The sequence below is a fragment of the Molothrus ater genome, chromosome 4 (genome assembly GCF_012460135.2).
Source record: "Molothrus ater isolate BHLD 08-10-18 breed brown headed cowbird chromosome 4, BPBGC_Mater_1.1, whole genome shotgun sequence".
Taxonomy (NCBI): domain Eukaryota; kingdom Metazoa; phylum Chordata; class Aves; order Passeriformes; family Icteridae; genus Molothrus; species Molothrus ater.
The window spans coordinates 28006954-28034056 of NC_050481.2; the positions used below are offsets into that span (position 1 = coordinate 28006954).

At 37.3% G+C, this 27103-nt stretch overlaps 1 protein-coding gene across 1 annotated transcript in view; it reads right to left on the reverse strand.

The window, feature by feature from the left end:
* The window catches only part of BANK1 (B cell scaffold protein with ankyrin repeats 1), a 134713-nt gene that overhangs the window by 60516 nt on the left and 47094 nt on the right, over nt 1-27103 (reverse strand). The window contains 2 exon segments of the mRNA XM_036382683.1: nt 16424-16620; nt 25301-25421. Of these exon segments, the coding sequence (XP_036238576.1) occupies nt 16424-16620; nt 25301-25421 (318 nt within the window).

Below are 27103 nucleotides of genomic sequence, written 5' to 3' on the forward strand. Positions count from 1 at the left end.
AGTTCTAGCTATTTCTGGTGTTTCAGCATTTTCTGCAACACTCAGAGAAAATAAAAATTTAAAAAGGAGAAAACACTAAGCACTTCATAAATAACCACAGTAAATTTTTTCTTCCTTAAAACTGTTTTTTTTTTTTATTTTCAGAAATACATCTGTGGCAGGTTTGTACATCTAACCTCTCAGCTTCCTTAAAAAGTATCTATAAAGAGGAAGTTCTCTGCTAATACATAGACCTTTCTGGAAGAGCATAAACTAATTCTCTGTAACTGAGAAATCGGTAAAATTTGCTAATGGTAGGCATATCTCCTGCATACAATAGGCTAAAGACAGACTAAGTCCAGGAGTAAGGGAAACTAAATTAAAAGAAATATCCAAGGGAATAACTTGATGAATAATAAAGCATAAGAATAATACATTAGCACCATCACTAATGTTAGAGCATATTACCAGTGATTGGTCATAATATGGTGCTATATTAGTTAAAATTATTGTGGGTTCAAAGCTAAAACTCAGTAATTCTTACCATTAGGCTAAAACCCAATAATTTGAATTAAAATTCACATCTGTCAAGCTCCTTTTTCTTTCAGCCTCCTCAATTCTGAACCATTAAGTGATGTAGCTATTTCCCCAAGCAATTGAATCAGTGACAACTGGTATGCATTCTTCTTATCAGAAGATTCTGTAGAACCTCCTCTGTGATTTAGTTCCATTTCTAGTGCCAAGAGTCTTAATAGTCTCACAAGAAGAGTATGACTCATCTCTGTACGTGAAATGAGTAACTCAGAAGAGAGTGGGGAATCCCAAGCCCCAAAAATGGATTAGCAAACATCAGATTGGCAAATTGAGATAGGCACTGGTCTCTAGACTGGATTAAAAATACACATACTAGCATGCAAAAATGGAGCCAGAAGGAACCTTCTGAACAAGCCCCAGCAGTTCTGATACTAACAAATGCCATGATGCTACTCTGAAATCCTCAGTAAATGTGTATTAGTCTAAGTTTCCAAACTGCTGCAGTACAAAAATCACTTCAAAATTCAGTTATACAATTTATCAACATCAAAAGAGGATGGTAAAATTTCTGCTGGCCTACCTGCAGGCAGTCTTAAATTTCTCCCTATGTTTAAATGCTGGCCTTTTCCTGTGATCCCAGGCAAGAAGGATTTTCTGAGTGTACACTACAACATAAGGGAACCTGGTCTGGACAGGTGTGCCCACATCTATAGCAAAACATGCCTCCCCTCCCACTGAAGCAGGAAAAGGACAGGGAGACTCCTCCCTCCATCATTCCTTTGGTAGGAGACATGGCAGATCCACAATTCAGAATGAAATTCAGAAATGAGAACCACAATGCTCCCTGAAGTCAAAACCCCTTCCTTATCCTGCAGTTTCTGCAGAGAGAGAGGGATTTGTAATTGCACCAGTTATAAATCTTGAGCTCCTGCTGCAAGAATCCCTGCCAAACTTAATTTGTCTGTTTAGTATGAAATGTATAAATGAGACAGTAACAGTTACTGAAACAGCTGTGACTGAACCATCAGCTACAGTAAACACCACTTAGAAAGCCCCAATCAAAACAACTTGATAATACCACAAGATTTGGGAACTGCAAACACAGAAATAGACTTGCACAATCTGCCACTCTCTGGATCCTTCAAAATCATCCAGAGAAGGAAGAGTGGTGGGGAAAAGCAAAAAACATGGCAGGGAAAGAAATTCCTTTCCTTTGCCTTACTTTTTCCCTCATAGACCTCTCAGTTGTGGAATGGAGATTGGATAGTGATAACCTCTCCTCAAGCTCCTCACATGCAGTCTGACCTCTCAAAAAGCCCTGCCTGCTCACTGCATACTTGACAACACACCAGCCACTTCCTCCAGTTTTGTGAAGAACAGCCTACAGTTTCTTATGAAAACAAGAGGCCAGGTAACATGTGCAAATCAATTTTGGACACGACTCAGAAGCCAAAAAAAGCACAAACCTTTCTCTACTGACTATGTTTTATTGGTCACGGAAGTACAAAAACCAAGGAGGAGTCCTGTCATGTTGTTTCCACCAGATGCAAAATATAGATTCCAGGACTAATTTTGTTCAGAAGTACTTCCTTCTGATACTTAATATATAGATTGCCACTGTTTTTCATCACCTAGATCTAGCTACTCGTTGCTTTTAGATAAAGACACAGCAAATTAGAGAATATATAACAAATACTCCACTTGCAAGTGAATTGATAACACAGCTCAGTTGTCACTGAAGTTACTCTGTTCCTGTAATAAGGTTGCGAATTTTGTGACTGTACACTTAACATAATTAATCTAAAAAATGTTTTCAAACTATCACTATAACACATAGTGGAATTCATAGAATGAGAATTCTATAGGTCTTAAACCACTTACACGTTCACAGATTTTGTGGCAGGGAAAAAGCACAAAGAGAAACTGCACCAGGCAAAACACACCAAAACAAATGCAAAAGTCTATCTAGACTTCATAAGTTTCAAAATAAATTTTACTTCTGCAAAAAACAGTTTTTACTTCCTCAGTCCTTCACACCTAGAAGTTTGAAACTTTTCATTTATCTGAGCCCAACTGCACAGGTATCCTTTTTGAATATATTTGATCTGCAAACAGAGGCTTACATAAGTAATTTTAGCTATACTCATCTCAAGCTGTCCATCTCCAATCTACTGCTAGATTTACAGCAGGACTAAGATCTGGAAGCACCTAAAAAATAATGGTTGTCAAATAATGTCTTCCTATCTGCCACCTTTAACACTGCAAATTTACCTGTAATGCATAAAATTAATTTTCTGTGTTGTCATGTAGGTGCCCAAGTTTTTTTAAAGGACATGTACAGGGTACACACATACAGACACAGGAACACCTTGCACTGCTAGCTTTAACACAAGAGAGAGAATTTCTTGAGGGTATTATGTTTATTTAGCTAAGTGAGGATACAGAAGTTTAATCATAACACCTGTATGTGGAACAGCTGCTGTTTACCTAGAGAATAATGTATTTCCCTCACAACATCAGTATGATCAAAAAAGCATGTCTGCAACAAGAAACAAGAATTTCTGGAAAAAAGGCTATTTTTCCCATACTCACAAGAAACTCACAAGAAAGAAAGACTTGAATTTTAATTCTGAATTTACCATTCTGTCTCCTTTGCTGTGAAGCTGGTTAATCTTTCCAGTAATTTTCTTGAAAAACACATTGATTCTCTTAGAGAATGCGTTCAGTTGTAAAATTTTTGACAACATCCACACTAGCATACAAAACCAGACCAAAATGCTTCTATCACTCTTTGTCCATTACTATTAACCACAGAATCCTTCCTTTTTTTTCCCCTCTCCCCTATTATAGGATAGCTGTATTGTTTTCCTAAAGCATTGTCTGCTTTCCTCTTTACAGCCAGAGAGACATGGCATGTGTCATACAAACAGATTCCTTCTCTTCAGAAATAATGCTCTAACTTGCATTACTCTCCAATCAGGTAACTGCCTAGGTCAAATCCCCTGTGTTCAAAAAACTATCAGGTCTCTGTGATCTGAACATCAAATCCCTGGCTGCCTTGATACTCCTCCAAGTGTGGCAAACAGACACAAATATAGTTGTTCTTGGAGCAGATCACTGCAGCTTGCTATCAATCACAGAAAACATCAGGTGAAATGAAGCTATGCTCCAACCTCTGCTCCAGCCATTTTTTTTCCTCTTTTTGTGTGCTGATAAGCAGTACAAGCAGTATTGGACAGGGTAACCCATCATTTCAAAAGGGCAGATCTGCTGCCTTTTTTCCAGAACTAGAAGCTATTTCAGGGGTATCTTCCAAGGGTATTATCATTTAGATGTACTGTGAACTCCACTGAGGGCATTAAGAGGAGTTACAAAGGGGAACAGAGAGAGAAGTCAGGACCCATATCTCAAAGGAAAAGAGACTCTTCTGATATGAAGGTGTAAAACATTTCTCTATGTGGAATAAGAACACGTAAGGCTGAACAACAGCTCTGTCATGTTCCAATTCCACCAGTCAGCACTACTAAGTCAGAGAAAATTAACAGTAGACTAAAATAGCTTTACATCTTCTTAACATATCCACATATCATACATAATTAATACAGCAGGATCTTGTACAAACACCATCATTTTATTAGCATACAGAATTTAGGTAGTAGCAATAACCAAAAAACTCACATACATAAAAAATCTATGCATACATACAACAAAAGTTCCAGACTTATATTCCCTTTATTTTTCTCAAATCCTAGAAAACACCCTCCCGTTACTTCTGTGCAGAAAATAAAATCTAACAGCCCCAAAGGTGTTCATCCTTTTCTTAATAAGTGTTGCACTGCCCTGATTAAGAGAAAGATGAACATAATTTTGACTGAGAGAAGAAGTGACAAAGAGGAAATGACAGTGAAAGCACCTAAACTACCACAGGTTTATTGAGGGCTTGGAACTATGGAACAAAGTCATAGCAAAATGCAGTAGTCGTAAATAAATTGATAAAGGGAATAGATATTTGAAATAATCAAAACAATGGTCTACAATGAAAATAGCAACAAAAAACAGGTGTAACAAAAAATTTACTCAGTTACTTTGATAACTTTGTATTCAGCTGGGGTTTGACTCTTTACCAAGTCTCCTGGGACAGAATCATCTACTTGCTCAGCCCAAAGAACATAACCTCACAGGCAAACTGTAGCACTGCCACTTGCCAAAATTATGAAGAATCGGGTAGATGCTCACAAATCCATCACTATTCAAACAAACAAAATGGTCAATCACCAATCTAAATTTTACATAAATAACTTCTGTGAAATAGAATTGATTGGTAGCATAGAAATCAGATTAAATTTCTGCAATGATTCCTTGTCCTCCCATGGGTCCTGGCACAGCCCATGGATTAGTGTCACATCTACATTTTGCCTTCTGCTCTGCACTGTCCTGTCCTTTGCAAATAAGTTTTGGACTCTGACCTAATCATTCTTTTACTGTCATCTTTTTATTTTTATTTTTTTCTTTTTCTTTTTTTTTTTTTACTTACTCCAGCCCTTTTCATATAAAAGGGTTAGGGAAATAGGGTTTTTTATTTTCTGAAGGACTGAAGAACTTCTCTGTAGGAGATCTACTCCATTCCAAAGTCCTAGTGGCATTGATTGAACCTGTGATGGTTCAGAGGTCTAATACTCCATTTGCTGAGCACTCTGAAAGACTGAATAAGTCTGCCAGAGTACAGTCTAAGACTAATCTGAAACACAGTCTAAGACTAATCTGAAACAGAAGCTGGTTTAAAGATGCCTGACACATTAACAATTTTTTTACCATCTTCCAGTGCATGAAGTTAAAGTAATTGTAAAAAGACAGAAGAAAGAGACTGGCAAAAAATAAAATGTGTCTTCAGGAGCCACTCTGAGGAAAAATTTAATTTTTTCACATAATTGGGTTCTTGACAAAATATTATGCTAACCAGAATTATGTCTATTAAAGGATTCTCCCAGAACATAAAGACTTTTCCTGGACAACATTTAGACCTCTTCCATCTCAAACAAACCAAGCTCACTCAGCCATAATGTCTAATCATCATGTACAGATGGAAAAGGGAAAGAGGATCCACCATCACAAAAGAGACACAGAATTTTGTGTTCCTGCAAACACTATTCAAAAGCTGCACATCACTATTATTATTTTGAGCGTTGATGGTATTGGGGGTTTTTTGGATAGAATAAAGTTCTTATGGATGATGCTAAAATAAACACTATCCTAGTGTTAATGGGAAAAGCCTACAATGAAACTGCATCTCATTCCTAATCCATAGCATATCAAAAAGTGTGATTATAATGTGAAATAGATTTAAAAGCCCAAATAGAATATGACATTTTATTGAGGCAGGTATGTTAGATTCTCATGGCTCTGCCCTGTTTCAGAGAATAGCTGAGATGGGAGTAACAGTGAGGCAGATCCAGACTCAGAGCCTTGCAAATACACAGGAAGGCACTGCTCTGACATTCATTGCTCTCAACAGCTGCAGACAGCAAAATTGTGGAATAACACACATTAAGTTCATGATTCAAAGAATTCTTCTTCTTCTGTACCCAGACGTAATACATGATCTGAATGGGTCAGGGGCAATAATTTTGTTGGGATTTCTGAACTTAGATTTCCAGTCATTTCTGCAGACCATTAAAGGTGATAGGAACAGAGGGTCTCTAATCTTTCTAATTTGTATATTTACCAAATAAACTTCCAACTTTAATCTTAAAAAAATTAGTATACTCTGAGCATGAAATTCTTAAAAAAGACAGGAGCTGGGATAAAAATTTAATATACAGTTCAGTAATTAACTGTTGATCTACAGGATGACAAATACTGACAGATCTTTGTAATGTGAGATAATTCCAGTTTTAATTGATAATATCACATTTTAATGCATAAAGTTTCATGTATCTGAGCTCTAGAAAAGATCATGTGCTTTTACATATTCACATATCAGTGTGGCTTATATTACATCTAAAGCAACACTCAAAGGATAAAATGAAGAACATCTTTAGAATTACAAAATGTTTTGCTAAAAACAGAATTGCAAATTTTATGAGCCAAAGGCTAGAATAACTTTGTTAAATCACACTGTTGACACCAATTTAGATATAGGGATGTTCATATATATTTCCTCTCGATGCTGAGATCAAAAATTGAAGACATCAATAACCATGGAAATATTTACTCACTCAGGGGCTACTCTAAACCACATTTCTATCCTCTATATTGTCATGTTATGAGCATGGTGGAGAAGCAATAACACTGATAGGACCATTACAACAATCTGTGTACCAATCTAACACAAAATTTCCTGCAATCAGAAAAAACTGTGGATTAATCTACAGTTACTATCTAAACAAATAAGCAGTATCCAATCAACATTTCAGTGTTGACTGAATTGTTATGAACACAATGCAATTCACATGTACTCTATATGCAAATTTGCTTCTTTGTTGTTTTATTTACTAAAAACCTAGTAGGAAATATCTTTCTCTCTGCATTACACAGGTGCATTTAATATGCACAAAAGAAAAATGTTAAAAATAAAAACTCTAGTCTTTAATTAATAATCTAGAAAAAATTATATTACTAGTTCTCACTTATTATGACTACTTTCAAAATTCTGAAATTATGTGTTCTGGATTTTCCAGAAGAGTTTTTTCTTGTTCTGTATGTGCATGATTAACTCAGCCTTGCACCTGGATCTGTCCTGTTTAACTGTTATGAAGAGAAGAAAGAATGCTATATTATTCACTAGATTTACAGTTAAAACTTAACTGATTGTGTTGTCAGTGAGGACAAGTGCCGCAGTGGCCAGAATCGACTGCAGATCTATTTACCTGTACTAGATTTTGTTACCTTTTAACCTTTTTCCTTGCAACACAAGACTTTAATTAATTTGGAAAGCACCTTGCAGTCATATATAGTCTCCATGGAAACTTTTGTTCAATCCTTTGACCCATTTATGTAAGATAGTACAGGCTACCAACTGGCAGCATTTTTTAAAATACATCTAATTAAAAAGGATCTTTGAAGGCTTGATTGAATGATCCAATTAGGAGTCAGACTTACTCTATTACTTTCATGGTGGCACAGAACCTCATTTCTGTTTTCCTCTCTAGCCCAAGGAGGACTTGCTAGTCTCTTCTATATGGCAGAAGCCATCTCTGCCTACTTTTATTCCTGGGCTTCTTAGAAAGTTGTATTTATTAACAGCAGATGAACTCAGGTGGAATTCAGAAGGCCACAGGTGGCTAACTGCAAGTCCTAAGCAGTTCTTTAATATTTCAAAATATTGGCTTCCAAGTCACATCCCAAGGCTGTACAGGAGCAGCAAAATAATCAGAAATCTCAGGAGCAAGTAAAATCACACCAACATGGCTCTGAAGGCTAGCATCATCAGACAGTGCTAAGATCCAGTTATGTGCCTCATCACAGTGAGAGCTTTGGGGAGCCTTTAACAACTGCCCAAGAGCAGCTCCCAAAACTCCAACACATGAGGATGAAGATTCGGGCATGAGGCTCGTGGGGTTGAGGAGGCCTGCACATGTCTGCTACATACACACCATAAATTTCAACTACAGTGATTGTGATGGTTATTTAACATGTATTATAAAGCAATCTATTAGCAGTTACATTGGCTTTTTCCCCACAAAAGGAGACATCTTTATGTCAACTCCTGCAGGTTCTTTTGAGCTTGGTAGGGTGTGGGAACTCAGAAAACATTTTTAAGCTCTCATCAAACAGAAGAAATAATTATTATTACTAGACACCCTATAGTTCTGGCAATGAAACACTAAATAATTTATTGTAAAACATATGGGGACAGGAAAAATCAAAGGCAAAATAAAGAGTGTTCCTTCTGTGCAGGGTCCTCAGACAGAATTATAAATTGAGACCTTGGAGGGCTGCGTGCGTTAAAAGGAACTAACACTATGCAGGGCAGAAATGGATTTTCTTAGGTAGTTTCCATATAATGGGTTTGGTAGCTTTGAGAAATGCCTTTCCCTAATGGTCATCCTATTGATGTAGAGCCCAAAGACAATTTTTCTAATTAAGCAATAAATTACAGCTGAAGCAAAGCCTGGTAACTCACTATTAGTTCTGTGCAGAGCACTGAAACTTCAGATTGCTAAGGACTCAGCAAGCCTCTTACCTAACTTTACTCATTAATTCTTGCTTCTCCACCTAGTTTTTCTTACGGCTCTGAGATCAAAAACACTTCCCTCAGACCTCACAGTGTCACTCAAAATGTAGGTGGTTTTGGCTTGCAGATTATAATTACCACAACAATTTTAACAGCTCCTTACCTCTCCTACTCTTCCTTCATTTTCCCCCATGAAATTGAAAGAGCCTTATTACTGTTTTTTTCTCTGTGGTGGTCTTTTTTTATTTGTATTTCTTTTAAATTCTGGTGTTTTCTTCCTTCTGAGGGGCTGGAGAAAGGCACTGCTGATACACTATCCTTCTTTGTACTCAACAACTTGTAAGATATGACAACGTTTGATTCCTCACAGATCACTGGGAGGCAGCCAAAGGGCATATTCCAGATAATTAGGCTGGCAGCACACGCTATGCAAAGATAAACCTGCTTCATGAGAGCCACAAATATACCTTCAAATTGCTGCAACTGACAGAGGCAAGACCTAAAACTTGCTTCTACACTTTCCATTGAAATGCCGCAGCAATCCTTCCTTCTGCATGCAGTAAATGGGCTAGCAGATAATTTTATACAACTTCATTTTTTTTCTTCGCATTGTAAGGGTTTCTGAGATGTCTGTATTTAAGGAAGAAGATCTCCCTACCTAATATTACATTTAGTGATATCACCAGCGCAGGAAGGTTGATTGAAAGGTGAAAGGAACATCTGTTAAAATAGAAAACTGTGGGGTAATCTCTCCTTGGGAAAATTCTTTGCTTAACTTCATGCAACTCGTTTGTAATTTGGATAGAGAACTCATGCCCTCATGATGAAAACATAGTGACTAAAAGTTCTCAACCTCCACAAAAATCTCTAACCTTTTACAAGCTTCCTATGTTTCTAGCTTCAGCAGTTTCTAAAGAAGCTGAATAGAAAAATGACCCCGTATACACAACAGTATTTCATGTCCAACTGGGTCACTTTCCATGACACAGGTTAGGCAGAAACAGCTCATTTGCTAACACATCCTCAGTCTAGTGCAGAGTCTTTATCTACTTCAATTTATTCACATCCACAGGTGTTTGTAGACACAGAGGTCAGATTTGATATAGGCATGCCACTGATTTCTACAGGAACATAACACGGTCACTTCTTTTCTCTCTTTCCTATAAAGTATTGCATTTGCATTTTTCATTAACATGAAACAGCTTAGCCAAATGTTTTTTAGATGTTCAAGCAAATTCAAAGAATAATAATACAGGTAGATTATAAGAATGGTTCTTTTCAGCCTACAGAGTACTTCTGAAAAATAGGACACTCCCCATCCCACCTTCCCAAATGGTCCCCTCTAGCCATGTATATTTGCTCATCTCACACCAACAAACAGTCAGAAAAACCTGTGAAAATCCATTTTAGCTATTACAATCTTAAATACATTTAAGAACTGAGGTATCATCAAGGAATCCTTTTGCATTTTCCCTACTTCTAATTCACAAGCATTTTGTGTGAAATTCCATTAGTATTCAAGTTCCCATTAAAAATTGTAAAAGCTTTTACTAACAGTGAATTGCAAATAACTGACTTCCACTGTGTTACTGCTAAAGTTATGGAATATCAGAAGATGAGACAAAATACCAGACAATTCTTTGGAAAAAATCATTCTCATTCATTCTAAATTCCACACAAATTTCAATAGGCATCTTATATAAAAGTAACGTTTCCAAATCCACGGTTCCACTTATCATTCTTTCTGCAAGAAGGTTGCACTCAATTGCATAGCTATTGACAGGAGATGTAATCACAGTTAAGGTGCAAGATTCTAGCCTGAATAAAAGTCAATACAGAAACTTAAAAAATGTATGTAGTAGTGTAATGGCTGGTTTTTCAAAATTAAAAATCTAGTCTTTCCTTCTTGAAGCCAAAATTTTCTGTGCTCAGTCTGTATCTTATCTCTTCACTAAAGCATAAATTGCCTGACCTCAAAAGGCAGTACATGCTAGCAAGTTTTTATTACAGGGAGCACATCCCTCTGAGAACACATGAACAAAACAAATTCCCCAAACCTAATCTAAAACATAAAACACCAAGACTGGATAATAGCAAGCCTCTCTTGAAGAATTTGATTTGTGAATATTCACTCACTGAAGAGTATCAAAGAATACAGTCACTTATTCATTTCAGCTAGGTAATTTCCAGTGTACCAAAGAATGCATGCAATTGACATTTCTGTGCACTAAAATATTGTGGCAAGAATTAAATCCAGCAGCCTTCACCAAGGACTCACTGGTGAATTAGAAGGAATTTCGGAAACCAGACTAATCCTCTTCTCTGTCACATAGTCTACCAGATATTTGAAAGCAATGAGCTACGGCCCCATGCGATGCTGCAATAGCATTTAAAGTAATTAAAGAACTATTGACAGCAATCAGATTCATCTAAGATTCTTTATCTTTCTACATATGATCCTTCACTGGCAGAAAATTAATAGCTGAGGAAGATGTTGCGAACATATGTAAAAATCTGCTTCTTGGTGAGGAGCTCTGCCACATTACATAGCCTTTTACAGAAACACAAAGCTAAAAATAAATGGAAGAATAATACATCTGTGTTCAGAAAGTGCTGATTTCTAAAGAGCTTCTAGAACTCCTCAGCAAATTATGAGAATCCTTGGTGAAGGGATTCCTGCAGTCTAAAGATTTCCTGTCATTTGGCAATAGTAGCTACAAAGCCAAGTAAGATTCTTTTCACATAAAACAACTGAGATGAAAAGTACCCTCAATTTCCAAAACACCCTATTTCTGTAGACTGCTTTCTATTTCATCAAGCTGAAGATACTTCATGAAATTCTATATTCTGGTTCAACCACGCACTTCAAAGTAAGAGATGAAAGGGGAGAGGTGTACAATGATGAGTTACTTCTCAAACTACATTTCTGCCCATCCTTTAAGTCTGCTATGATTTATAAAAATACAGCTTGGCATTTCAGGAAGAAAAATGTCTTTCCTCCCTCCCCTGCTATCCAAAACATATATCTTTATAGAATAGGCTCTGAGTGAAAATTATGACCAGCTGTAAGACTGTGCTTCTCTCTGCTACTGAGGGAACTTCTAACAGCAGTGAACCCAGTAACTCAGGGCCTAGGCTTTGCAGGATGTAGCTCAGATGAGTTAGAATTGATGTAACTCTCCCTTCTGGAAAGAAAACAAGCTTCTTCTGAACAGCCATGCAGGGCAATCTCAATCTATGCCATTCTGAAGGAATTTCCACCAATAGGTACAGAATTAAATACCTATTATATTTTCAATAGCTGCCTAAGGGGTGCTTCAAGCAGGCAGACAGAAAATTAGGTTAAACAAGAAATCCAGACAGAGTTTTGCTAGTGGCAGAGGAAGAAAATTCTTCTATCAGTCTCCTGCTCTGCTGCAGATTGTTACAGACCTGGCGACAGGGCAGGTGAAAAAAAGGTCAATTGACCTCCCTTTTCTGCCTTAGACTTCTGGTAACCAATTCTGAAATGTCAGAAGGTATTTTAAAAATAAAAAATAATTTGTGCTGTCTCAAATGTGTGGTGACAACAAAAAACAACCCTTCAATTTTTATATTTAAACAACGTTTATGCCACCCCTAGGAATCTGCTTTAAAGGCTGAAGTCAGCAATCAGAAAGCATTTGCATTAACCAACCAATAAAACACTTTCTGAATTGTGGGTTTTTTTGTGATGTATACCACAGTGGTACACAGTAATCTTCCTGGCTATGACACATTCAGCTACACAGCTCACATTAAAAGAAAGAAGAAATTAGAAACCCAAAGTGCTGGAACAAAGAATTACTTCTGTGCCAAAGCACAAATGCCTAAACTGGCTACCAGTCTGACCTCCAATTTTAAATGGTCAGGTCACAAATTGAACATACTCCCCTCCTTACTCACCTAGATAAGAGACAATTTCTAAGCATTATTTTTAAAGTCTTACTTTGTGTGCTGGATAAGAACATAATTTCAGTGATTTCTTTATGATCTGGAGGTAGACTTTTTTACACAGACTTAGAAAGTCACAGCTGGTGGCAAGAAGAACAAGCTCATGTCAAAGCAGCTTTCAGAGACAGAGCATATGCAGAAGGCAAACATCTGAAATAGAGCTCTGATATGCCAGAGAACTACTGTCACTTTACAAATACCTGTCACAGGTACTGGAACAGCTGACTGCAGGTATGTTTTGACCTGTGGCTAATGGAAAGCATTTCCTACTGGCATTTGAGCTATCAGCTGGATCAACCAAGCCTCAAAGGCTCAAATACAAGGACTCCTGCCAGAATTCCTACCAAATGTCTCTTAGTAGTTTTAAATAGACACACTTGATTCTAACAATTCAGCCTATAGGCAATTGTGGAAAACATTCAAATACTTGAAGGTATAGAGGAATAAAAATCAAAAGACTGACAATTCAGCATGTTATTGCGGAGTGTTAAGTGTGTCCCTCTTTTATGCTACAGAAGAGGGAATTACTTTATCTGAACTATAATGAAACATGCAGAAATTAGAAATGAATGTCCATTGTGCTAAAATGCAAAAAAATACAATTTGCTTAATAAACTGCTGGCACATTTGAAACTGAGTTTCATTATAATCCCCACTGAAGACTCTTTCAGGCACAGTTTCACCATTTTAGTACCTTTAATGCAAATCCTTCAAGTATTGTAGTGTTCTCTCACCAGAGCAGACATTTTCAAGGAGCATCTGAAATGCAGAAATTCTGACAGAGAAGGCAGACACTACCATGGTGGAAGCACAGATATATACAGGATCACAATGGGTGTGAGGTTTTAGCATTTAATGACCCTGCACTGCACTTAACACTGGTACTAAAAGCAGAAGAATCTGTGTGTTCATCCAGCTGAGGAGCATGCCTCATGATGTGGGATTCTTCCTTTGTGCTTTGCTCTGACACATCAGGAGATCAGCTCCCAGCACAGCCACCAGGCACTCCAGATCTGTTTTCTGTGGCTGTAACACTCCCCACATCGACACTGTCGGGGTCCAGCTGCAGAAAGAGGTTTTCCTTTTAAACAGAGACAGGGCACTCATGCCATTCAGATGACCCCTGTGAAAGCCAGCTAGCTCTCATGGCTCACCTTTGCCAACAGAGCCCTGAGCACCTTTCTATTAAGCCTGCTGACAGGGAAGCTGGAGGGCCTTAGCAACAAAGCAGTAGCAAATAAAAGCTCTGAGCACTGATCTGCTCAGCAGACACCAAAAAGGGCTGTACAGCCTGCTGGGCTTGAAGGTAGAAATAGTAGCTGAGGTGTTGCCACTTCATCTTTTGATGCCCTCTCTCTAATCATCATCAGGGAATTCTTACTCCCCTAAGAATTCTCAGCTCAAAATCACACTTCTGGGTTTTGTTGCTTTTTCTCCAACAAATGAAAGACACTTTGCAGGATTCTGGAAAAATCAAATGTATGTTTTAATGCATTCATTTTTCTGGAACCCTACTGCTCTTTAAGATAGAAGCAATGATTTACTATGTGTGTTTTGGGGCTATTCCTTAAAGGAACAGCCAAACACAAGTAACACTTTTGAAACAGTGAGAGGTATGCCAAATGCAAAAGTACTTGTATTTTAATAATAAGTAATGTCAACATTACAGCTGTAATGGGAAGTTCCAGGAACATGGTTAAACTAAATTCTTCTTGGCCCAGAGCCATGCAAATATTTCTTTTCCATATTCCCATCAATTACAGAGGTACAGTAAGTGTTTTTGCTTAAGTGCACTATTACAGTGGACACAAATAAGCCATTTTTCTTCCAGTGGTTGGAGCTAATGTTTCTATAGTATCATATTACACATTTGGCAGACTTGAAGCACACTCAGATTTTTACTTGTGTTGCATTAGTAAGCAAAGCCATTTGAATCAACTGAAAACAGGTAGTACAACTGAATGTCCTATCCAGACTACACACATTTACAGTGTCCAAAGAGTAGTTTTTACTTCAATACTGGTATAAGTGTTCATCCTTGGGAAAGCAGAGAACAGTTGTTTTTAACTGTTTATGTGCAAACAATAGCAGGCATGTACCATCAGAGAAGTATTTTAAAGAAAAATTACATTGTAGAGCTCAGTTGCCATTTTAAATACATGTTTTAGACTGACAAATTTATATTTAGACTTTATTAGGACAATTAATAATCTTATTAATAAAGAAAAGCTAACCAGAAGTATGCACACACTATACATGCTTTTCAGAGTAAAATAAACCACCCTCACAAGCACTGCCTTCCATCACTGACAAGGTCTATTAAAAAGTGAAAAGACTCTAGAATTGCCATGTACTCTCTGTGTATCACCTTAGTCTGCCTGTACCATGCATGCTTGTCTTCCCTTGAAGAAGCCCTAGACCAGAGTATGAGTGTATTAGGATAAAAACAAAATTACCTATTTTCTGAAACTGCCAGTTCCATGTGGAGTGCACAACAAAGACACATCAGAAATTGAATTTCTACAACACTAGTGTAAAAAAAAATGTCCAATGGAATTATTCATTATCATTAAACATGAAAAATTATCAAAGGAAACCATGTTTCCAAAATGGTTTTTCATCCATGTGTCAACCCTTCAGCTCATATGATCATCTTGGAAAAGAAATCAAGGTATTTCACCAAGACTTAAGTATCACCTTATTCATATTCTGCCTGTTCTTACCAATCCTTGATATGCAACTTTACTGGGAGTATCTGACCATACAAAAACAGCACCTAGCCAAATACTCAGGTAGGGAGGTTAGGGAATACAGTTCCATTCTCTTCAAGCTAAACTGGTAAACTCCAAGAACTGAAAAGCTTGAGCTTACATGTCAGACTGACCAGTGCAAGGATGACTGTGGGGATTTGTTAAATGTGAAATTACTAACACCGTGATCCAGGAAGACAGCATGGTTTTATGTACAGCTTTATGCTGGATGGTAGAGAGGAACATATTTTCTTGAGTTAAATTTGAGCTCAATTGCAGTATCAAAAACTGTAGAATTACCATATCTTTACATATTGCAGCTAGCCCAAAAAGAGTTGAAATAGGTTAAAGCTCTCAAATGTCACTATAGTACATTGCTTTTTTGCTGCAATTCTGTTAGATTTCATTTGCAATAATTTGCATGGTAGAACTATGGAAAGACCCTCATTTCACTATTACCTTTCACATGGAAGAGCAACTATTGCCCCAAACCCTCCTACATACCCAGATGAAGAAATATTTACTCCATCTAAAGGTGATAAAATTTACCCTTTGGTCACAGTGGCACAAACAACCATGGCAGGGAAACAACTCATTTTTGAACGGTGAAGAACAGCAGTGCTAAGAGAGTTCAAAGTCCCTTTTAAAGTGACCTTTAAAGAAGTCTTTAGCTCCTACCTAGACAGCTGGTCTAGACTACTTAAAATATAACCATTATTTGGTTGCTGGAAACACCAATCTAACCAGGCCACATAAGGTACTTCTGGCTCCCTGTTCTCCTTTCCATTACATGCCTAAGATTCGAGCAGTGAAAAACCTCTGATCTTCACCATCAGTGCACAAAGAAAGTGGCTGTACCCCATTTTGACCCCTCTTTCTCAGACAAGAGTACAACAATATTTTCAGACAGAAGGACTACAACGTATTAGCCTTTACAAGAAGGCTATGGGATCTCAGTAGTACAACATCTTAGCCCCCTAGTTGTAGATGACATATGGAAAGCACGTGGACTTACTGACAATTCTTTGATTAATTTTCTTAATTCCTTGTGCCCGTGCTTCTTCGCAATACTCTCTGGATCATCTCCATATTTATTGGTTATTTTGCAAGCCCGTGTGGCCTCAGGACAACTGAGTAGAAATGCTGCAAGTTTCTTCAAGCCAAATCTGGCGGCACAGTGAAGCAGGGTAGGAAATTCTTCCAAAGGGCTATCTGTATAATGGAAACAAAGTCTTAAGAAACAAAGTTCTGCTTTTATAGAACACCTTCTTCTATAAATGTCTTTTGAATATTAGTGCTGTGGAATCACAGTTTTCAAGCTCCTGGTATTGAGCTAACAGCCAAAGAATTATTTTTTCAATTAACAGTTTTACAATGCCTATATACATATCAATAAAGGAGCCTCTGGTGTAACTGAGAAATCTCACTTTTATCCTGACAGAGGGATTTTAAAGCACTTCAGTTCTACTGAGAAATAAGCTTTCTTGCAAAGGGCAGACAATTCTACAGTCAAGAGATGCCTTTGCTAGGTAGAATATTTTTGAAGGGGACATTTTTTACAGGTTTATGATGCTATGTTTTGATATTAAAAATAATTTCTGAAAATTCAAAGGACTACCAGACACCTGGGAAAGTTTGCTTATTCCTGTAATGAAAAATCAGAGAATTTAAAGATGAATTAGATAAAAGATTTTAGGATTTATCAGAAATAACCTGATATTAATTTCTATCAAAAACCACTTTTACATTGGAGAGCTGGGACATTCCATTTATCATTTCAGCATCTTCCTGTATTTTAACTCTATGAGCGAACACAAGTTACATACAACAACCACCACCAAACAAGTAACAACAAAGAAAAAGAGCTCAAGCATAGAAAAACTTCTCTCTACATTCATCCTCTACTTCCTGATTAATTGTGGTTGGCTGTGTTGACCCACTGGTCTATAACTCAGCATGCAGCGTATCTCTTCCCCAAGCATGCACCCAGTCTGTCCTAGGCATCATCAACTTTTTGCACCCTGAGGGTCTTTCCTACCCAGTGCATGAAGGAACAGTCCTGATGCCTCAGGTTTTAGCTTTTATATTTTTCAGATTCTGATCTGCCTTAGTGAGTAAGTCTATGCTTCATATTAGGGGATAATAAGCTCTCTAGCTCTCTTCATAGGATAGGTAGACAAAACAATTCCTTCTCTAGCTGGGGACCAAGGACAAATGATCCAAATTTCAGGCATAAACAACGGTGGACTGAAGAGCGAAAACAAGAAGGATGGACTTCATGGGCTAAAGCTGTAATTGGACAATTAGCTCCAATATGCAAGTGGACCAGAACTTATAAAAGTGTGAGACCCTGTGACCAGTTGTACATTTTGTGGCCTTTTGGGTTGTGCTGCCCAAGGTGGATCTATTGAGGCCTCTTAATAAATACCTACTTTATCTTTTGCTCCATCTAGTCTCTGTTCTAGGTCAGCCTTCACAAGGCATCACTCCCCCTAGTTTGCTTTGAGCCTGGCTCCTGCTAGGGCTCAACTGCCAGTCCCTTATTCATCTTATTCTCCATCACTGCCTGCCCTCTAGGCAATTCCAATGATTTACACATTCCCATAATTTCTTTTTTGAAGGGCTCCAGTCTAGTTAATTGGGCCCTGTAGAGAACCAACTCCACCACACACACTGCTCTCCCCTCAACCTTTTCCAGCTTTTCTGTAACTATTTTGAGATGACAGGAGAAGAGCTGCACATGATACTCAACTTTGGGATGAGCCATATAATTCATGCATTGCCATAATTATGTCCTGTTTTGTTCTCTATTCCTTCTCTAATAATTCCTAGTACTTCATTAGCTTTTTGATCTGCTGCCTAGCAACAAGTTGCTGTTCTCATGGAACTGCGTGGTCTTATTCCTCAGCACTAATAGCCTGCTCAAATCCTCTAATTTTGGATGATACCATAGGACTGCTTTTCTTCACTTGCACTACTTTGGTTTTACCTGTAATGAATATCATCTGACATTTTACTGCATAAATGTAGTAAATGTCTAAATGAGACTAAATGTCTCATTCCCTGCCCCCATTAGCCTTTTTCCTTGCTACACTGAACACTTTGTATTGCTAGCAAAAAAAGATTTTTCCCAGTTGCCTGTCTCCTGGCTTTGGTCAGTTATCCAAACATACCCAGTCAGTTACTGACTTAACCAGGTTTACTGACTCAAAGAAAAAAAAATACAAGAAATTCATAAAGTCAGGCTTCACATTACAGAAGACTTTTTTTATTAACACTTTTATTAGTTTGTCCAGTAGAAATGATACATTAACCTGCTTCTAGGTCGCAGGGTTGCCTGAGAAGCTGGGTTTGGGCATCAGCTCCTGGTTGGTCACATGTCCTAGTATACTAAAAATGAAATATTGCATTGTTAGAAACCCAGATATTCAACTTCAAAATTCCTTCAGAGCTCTTAAAGAATGCCAGTTAGTCCTGGTAATTTCTTTGTGTTCAACCTGCCTCTTTTTGCAGTAACTTCATGGTCCCTTCAACTCCAGACAGTCTATTTCCACATGTCTCCCATCCAGGACTACAGCTTGGGAATTTCCACAGTTTTTTCTGTCTTTCTTGAGTTTTATTTTATATCCCTGTCATCAGTTGTCATACAGGTTAGCCAGCACATTTTCAGCCCATAGTGTGTTGGAAGAACTTATGACTTGTTATGGAAATCTCTTAGCTGCCAGTCTTTAACAAACTTTCTCATTTTTATATTCTTCTGCATAGTGAAATTTGGCTCATTTTTGTACTTCCCCTGCCCAGCTTTTTTGTTCCAGTAGAATCATAATATGGGAGAGAGTAAAATCTCACCCCAATATTAAATAAAATGAACAAGGGCAGTTCTTGGAATAGGCATAGCTAAGTACTAACTGAGAAAAAAAAATGTTAGGACAATTTTGACTGCATTTTGGACAAAGAATATTCCAGCACTATCCCACTCCAATATTATTTTTGATGGTATTTGAGTGGGCTACAGTTTAATCAAAAGTACCATTAACAACTCTAAACTGATTTTAAAACAAGTTTAGTGTTGCCTGACTTTTATTTCCACCAGGCAAAGAAAAATCTAAACAAGAAACTGTAAATACACAGCACCTGTGTAAATCAAGCCACTTGTTTTAGAAGCCTTGGCAGATTGAACTTCCATCAACAAGAGTATGTGTTGTAGTTTATACTCCCTTGTATTTGCAGTGTGCTTTAAAATCCTTTGGGCTACAATAGGCAATTGTAAAACTGCATAGAAGCTAAGGTTTTTGAGACAAGTACATGCTACACAACTTCTTTACTTAATATTGCTCAACATTTTAACTAAAGTTCCACAAACTAGGTTTGATTTGGTCATTTGAAGAACTATAATTTTTAGCCCAGACTACATGCATTTGACTTGTTATTTTTGTCTAGATTTTTCAAAATGTAAGAAAAAATAAGATTCTATTAAAAAAAGTGTTCAAACCTGAGCTAATACTTAAAAAAAAAATCCACAAGTGCTCAAACTGCTTTTCTTAGTATTTGTGGGTTTTGCTATTTGTTTTTTTAGATGTCCAGCAATGCAATAGGTACTCAATAGTTTGTACCCAATTAGACAACATCAGAAGGTCAAATATAGTCAGTAAAAAGAGCCTTAACGCAGTATTAATAACATGGTCTGAATGAATTTCCACTCATACTAATGAAATTAAAAAAAAAAAAACTGGCTACAAATCTAAAAGGCAATCAAGTCTATATTACCAATGGACTGGATGCTATGATTGCTTCACCAATAGAAAGAGAGGAAGAGGTGACATTCATGAGCCTGCTCTAGGCAGGTATATACCTGTCTGGAATGCATTTTTGCTCTCTTAAAGTAACACGGAACAGAAGTATTCCAAAATCCCTTCAGCTCCTTGCACTTGAGCTGTTTTTTCCTGGTCACCACTCAACTCCTCCCTAGCTGAGTTTGATATTCAGGCAGGACTCCTACACTTACATACTTTGAACTTTACAGGAAACTACATCATTAACAAATGAAGTACCTTAGCCAGCCATGGAGGATGGTAAAAACAAAGAAATTTATAAACCAATTTCCTAAGGCAAACTGTTTTTTATATTGCTCCTAGTAAGTAGGGAAAAAAAGTTGGTTGTCCTTGTTTTCTTTGCAATTGCTTTTCTCTATATTGGTTGTAGGATTCAGCTGGTTCTTAACCTGGATGGGATGAGATACGTCATACAAAGAGCCTTGTTTGCAATTTCATTCAGATTTTTGTAATCAAATTTTTAATAGGATTACATTCAGGGTTCATTCACTTAGCACTGAGCCTTAAGTTTTCCTTGGCCTTATACTTTACAGCAACACTCCTACTGTGACATTGGATAAAGTTGTTTACTCTTTATGTATCTGTAATTATCACCACTGAGTGTAAATTACATAATGCTGAGCATGTATTTAAAATACTAAAATATGGAAGAAAAGCTAGATATCATCTCCAAGCCAAGTGTATAGCATAAAGAAGAGATACTCTGACTGCTTAGAAAATAAATTGCAAAGGCAGGAAAATTTTAAAAGCAACATTGGTGGTATAGTGAGATCTACATAAAACTCAAAAAGGAAATGAGTGGTTCAAATGGACAGTTTTAGTCTCTTCTGCTCCTGAACCTGAAGCCTGATGGCATCGAGTTGTGACACAAGACAAAAAGTCATTGTGAGGAGCCACAGACAACTGAGCTTCGCTAACTTCAGACAGTTTTCAATACTCTGATTTTCAGGCACTCAGCTGGCAGCACCCTGCACTCACACAAAGTACGATGCAATCTTCAAGGGCCAAACTTCCCCAGTCTTGCTGAGAAGCCCTCCTTGAACTACTTGAGGCTGCCTCGGTACAATTGTTGTCTTGGTAAATGCAATACTGACAGTGGAGATGGCAGCTGTTCTTTCAGCAACCTCAGCAACATTTCAGTGACCATTTCTGCATGCTGTGGTACCAGTAGTCACTCTCTGCTAATAATAATTAGCTAATAATAACAACCTAATAGCTTTGCCTCCCATGCAGTGAAGGGAAAAAGATGTCCTTGGACTTGGCCTCTCAGAAACTCGTCCCCCAAATCTATTTGTAATTATGAAATACAGTAAGGTTAATGACCTCAAAAGAGATGATTGAAGCTTTCTGGTCTTTGTTTTTTGCCCTCATTGTGAAAAGAGACATCACTAATTGTTTGAATCCCTCCCAAGTCAGTAGGAAATGTGAAGAACTTCTCTCCTTCCACCAGATTCTACAGCAGAAATCACTGACAGCTATAGGTACCACTGTCATAATGACAGATAAGAAAAGCCCACTACAAGATCTATTTGTGTTTGTTTTTAAATTATAACTGTTCTTAAATTGCCAATTCTCAAAATTGAGCTGAGCTTGTAAGACAAACTAGATGTTCTGCTGTAAAGAAAATTCCTTCATAACATGTTTAACCACTTCAAATAAAGTTTTGCATTGTACACAGTAGGAAGAGGCTGTAATTATTTGAAAGCCCATGTGCTTCAGGTAGAAAATACCATTCTTGAAGTTGCAAGTTTGTCACACTGAATTGGTGAAAATTGCTGGAGATTTTGTTTGCTGTGAAACTGGAACAACTCATTTCAGCTAACTATATAGAACTGAGCAAAAGCAGTAAGGGTGTAGTGGAGGTAAAGTAGCTTTTACTCATCAGTCCTTTAATGGAGAATGTTAACAGAGAAAAGCTGTGGCTGTTGGGCACCTACACTAAGAACTAGTTAGCAGATGATCACAAGCTGGAAGGAAAAGTTAAAGGGAAAGTCCTCAAGTGTCACATTATTAAGTGCTTTAAGGTGGCTTCAACTTTCAACTTACAGTGAGGCCAGTGCTTGCTTTTAATTCAAGTTCCTTTTGACATACACAAGGTTAAGAGTGAATTGCTGGGGGGTTTTTGTATGTTTTGTCCTGTCATAGTCCTTTCTCTTCTCTGCAGAGAATTCTGAAAAACCTCAGCTATAAAACAGAGCATAAAATCTAATATTACTCTATCATAGCATTGTCTTAGCCTGTGGGAATTTTCATAAAATTGAAGTAAGGAAAGAGAGTAGCCTACAGTGATATTTCTGCACATCTTTTAAGACATCCTTCTTTTATTTCCCAAATTATTGAAACAGGACACGGCTGTTTTTCTTAGCAATTTAAATAGCACCTAAGATGACTTCTACAGTGCCAATACCAGTACCTTCTCTCTCCCCCCATTATTCTGCCAGAAGCTAAAAACCCAGACTCTATTTCTTCTTTTGGGATAGATGTTTCAACTTGGAAAAAAGAATTACAGAAATCAGGACAGAATTTGCTACATTTCTAGCAGTTTTAGGTGACAAAAAGCACTGTTTTCTATAAAGCAAGTTCAGGACTTTTCATAAGCACCAGTAGTTGAGTTTAATTAGAGAAATAGCAATAGATAACTTGTAAAAAGGGAAAAATAATTAATAGTGGAAAATGAAGCAGGTTTTCCTCAAGTAAATTGTTATTTCTTGGACAGGAAACAACGCAACAAAAATTTCCAAATCTGAGGATTCTGAGAATCAGAGCTTTTCAAAAAGAAACGTATTTCTCAATAAATATTTTGAAATTTGAGTTTGGATTTGTTGGTATGCTTTGACTGGATTCTATTACCAGAATATAAAGGAATTTGCACTCAATATACCTGAAATCAATTCAGTATGGAATGTGCAATATTTCAGACAGTATTTCCACCTTTAGTTACATTCTTTCACAAGAGGTGACACCATTACTAAAAATCCCAGACAAGTCTTGGCTCTGTCTCCAGTTAAATCTGTGTGCTAAACACAACATTTTCCAGTGGTTTCTATCCAGTCTGCATTTAGCTTGCTCATCTGTTTCAGAGTTAACCTCTTGCACCTTTGCCACCTATCTTGACATTACAAGCTTAGACACTGGCTGCTCACAAATACTGCATTGTCATACCAAAAAAGTGTTGAACAGCCATTTTGGGGATGGGACTGGCAGCTTAATTATGTAAGCAAACTTGCATCTCATCATATTTTGATCTAAACCACTGTCTGTACAGGAAAGTATCATACTGCATTTTAATTTCATTACATTGTATGTCTCTTGGATTTACTTTTAGACTCCCAAGTTTTTAATCACACAGATCACAATTTGTGAGAAGTCAAACCATGCAATTCATTACTTATCCAATAAATTAATTATAAGTTCTTCATTCTTGGTTCATTTTGAGGTCATATTGAGATCTTTCAAGAGCAGCAATTTATCAGCTGCCCCCTGATGTGCAAGAATGTTCAAATAAAGCATCCAGGTAGAACAATACAGTTTCTCTTCCTATACCTCATGCGAAAGCTTGCACTCCTCTCATCCACTACTGGACACGTCTAGTGGCTGTTTGGGATGCTTTTATGGGAGTCAAAGACACAGGTTCATATACCTTTCAGGCAGAAAAGGGATGAGAGTCTAAGCCTCCCACATTCTGAGTGCTCCCAACATTGCAAACACATCTAGTTTTCCATGAAGAATCTGGGCATCCAACTTTGCACCTTCTTTTTTGGCCATGCATCAAACCAGTTCATTTTAAGGTCACTATTGGCTCAAGCAGTCAGCTTGCTCTTGAAACACACTGGCCTTTTTTTGGGGCCATAGGAGGTTGGTTAGCATTATTCTCAATTTTCAAACACACCACCAGATCTAATAGTTATTAGTCACATAGGGAAAGACTCTTGAGTCTGTGTTATCCACCCCGATCCTGCAGTCTTGCACAGGAAAATGTCAAGGACAGGCACCTCATTTATTTGCTCCCAACTAACTTTGATGCTTAAGCTCATTTTTACATTACAAGTTGAATCACGTTTCTCTAATACAGAGGAGTGAATTGCATCAACAAAGAAAAGGAAAGGAAACATGATGGCAATCCCCATAGAGCTACCTACAAAAGTTGTTTGTGTTTGGTTATGAGAAGTGGCAGATTCACTGATTGTACAGAGCTCTTTCCTCTCTCAAAACTGAAGTCTAGCTACACAAAACAGAAGTCAAGCAGCGTCCTGAACACATCTTTCTCTAGTGTTTTAGAAAGAAAACATTTTCTTGAGTAATGTTTTTCCCCAGAAGTTTCCTAAAATGCTGAGGTTTAATACACATTTGAAATAACATCATAATGATGCTTTCAAAACACAAGCTAAATAAGCACACTCTTGGTTTATTGCAAACCAGTTTGAATCCCTAGTAAGTGGCTAATGAATCCAACCAGGGCCCTCCATTTGGTACTAACAGCAGCTTCTGTTGGATGCATAACTGAATTGTCCACATAATGTATCTACTTTTAAAAATTAAAAATAACAAAATTATCTTTTTGCCAGAAGTAATGAAAACCATTAAGTGCATAGGTACTAAAAGTGACTGGAGAAGTTTTGTGCTGTTTTAAGATCAAAAGCTATCCATTCTTTTCAGATAGAGAAAGATTTCAGATTTCCCCTATAACTGGAAAAAGTGCAGTTTAAACTGCGTTGCAGAAGAGCAATTAGTAAAAAAAACCCTATCATGAACAGGCATCTCCACATGACTCTTATCGACCATTTTCTCTGTAAGTATGAATTTGCTCAGCTGCAAAGCTGTCAACTTGCAGTTAATCCAAAGCTGATCAACAATCCACGGAAGTATAAATACAAAGTACTGAGCCACAAAGTAATGATTTACAGAATTATTTCTCCCATTTTTTCTGCTTATGTTGCCTTTATTGCGGATTCTTCCATTTCCCTAGAGGCTTTCAATACTTGAGGATTGTCTTATTAACATTTATAAGTAACAACCATAGACTCAGTAATAAAAATCAGTACATAGAACAAGTGACTCACTAGTTTGGTGATGGTGCTCTTCTTCACTTTGGAGTAGGCTGAATTCATAAGTAGATATTTTGTTTCTCAGTAATGAAGTCAGAACATTGTCTACCTTTTCTACAGAAGAAAATTTCAATGCCTGTTTAAAAGAAAGAAAAAAACAGATAAAAAATAGTGCATTTGTTGCATATGTATTTTTAACTTTATCCTCAGAATGCTGGTGAATCAAATTGCTCAAAACAGTACTATGGCAAAATCTCTTTCAGTAAGAGAAGCACAGTTTTGGAAAACTATAGAAGAGATATTTTAATACAAAAATCATGACAACATGATCCAACTGTACATAAACATGCACTATAACATACAAAGTTCAGACATGACTTAAATAAACTTCTGGATGAAGTGTAAGGACAGGAAGATCGATGTTGTACTACAGCGGTAATTCAAGGTGAGTTTAAAGATTATAGTAACTCTCTGTTACCCAAAACTTATACATTAAAATTGTGGACTTGTCTAGGTAGGAAACAGCTTCAGTTTCATCAGCCAAAACAAAATATTGTTGCCAGAACAAGAAACTGATATCAACCAGATAGATCAGCTTCCTACTAAACACACAGTCTTTAGACAAGGGAAATCTGCATGGACTGCCAGGAGATTTTTGAGTGCCTCACTCTGGACAGAAAGTCAAAAACTATGCTTAAGAACTTTCAAGGTAGCCAGAATTAAATATTTCTTTGCCTGGCCTGACAAGAGCAGCCTGACTACAGAGATTTGAAGACTAAGGACATTTTACACCAAGCACTACAGCTGTGTACCCCAGTCTGTGCTGCACTGGGCACCAAAAGGAGCACAGCCACAGCAGAGAAGAGCTCAGGGAGAGTTGCTTTACTCTGCTCAGGGTCAGTAGCCCTGTGTTAAAGTTTGCCTTCCCACAACTAGACTGTCTCTGGTCAAGATGATTCTGGGATGACTAAAATGGAACATCTTCAGACATGCTTAGCATATGAATTTGAAAAGAAAGTCTGACTGACATGCTGAGGAGAAAATGACAGGGGGGTGTACTGATGAGCCATGAAGTTTAATTCGCAGGGCTGTTAAAAGGGAATAAGAAAAGTAAGTATGGCGTGATCAGAAAATGTGGAGTGCAGAGGCAGGATATAATTTTCATCCAACTCCTACCAAGAATTAGACATTTATGCAGGAAGCTAACAATATGATTGTTTATTTTTCCCATGATTAACCCTGGCCCTTCCAATATTAAGATACGAAAAACCACTGCATTTCTTCTCATAATTCACTCCCTTTCTGTGATGTCACACTGCATTCTCAGAATTTTTTATTCAGTAATAGTGAATACATATAATAATCTTCAATAGGGAAAGGAATAAGCATTAAGGAAAGACTCCACCTAGGAAAAAATAAAAATTTATCCTAAGCACAAGACTTACTGTGCGAATTCAGAAAGCACAAGCAAAACCTCCCAAAATATCTATAAAACCCACAAATTATTAACACGAATAACAACACTACATTTACATGTTATTAAGAGGAATAATATAAAAAGTCAGTTACGAACCCATACTATTCTCTTTCATTCTAAATAGGTCTTAGATACATTATCATTACATTGCCTTAACAAAGTTCAGGGTAGAGTAGGACAAAACCAAGTAACAACACAGGAACTAGTTCAGATGAGTGTATATGGCAGATCCTGTGTCATGAAAAAAGAGGCTCAAAACCATTGGTACTTACTGAAGCAACTGTGTAGTAGGTACCCCACTATGCAGAGAATAAGAATTTAAGTGGGCTTCTAGACAAACT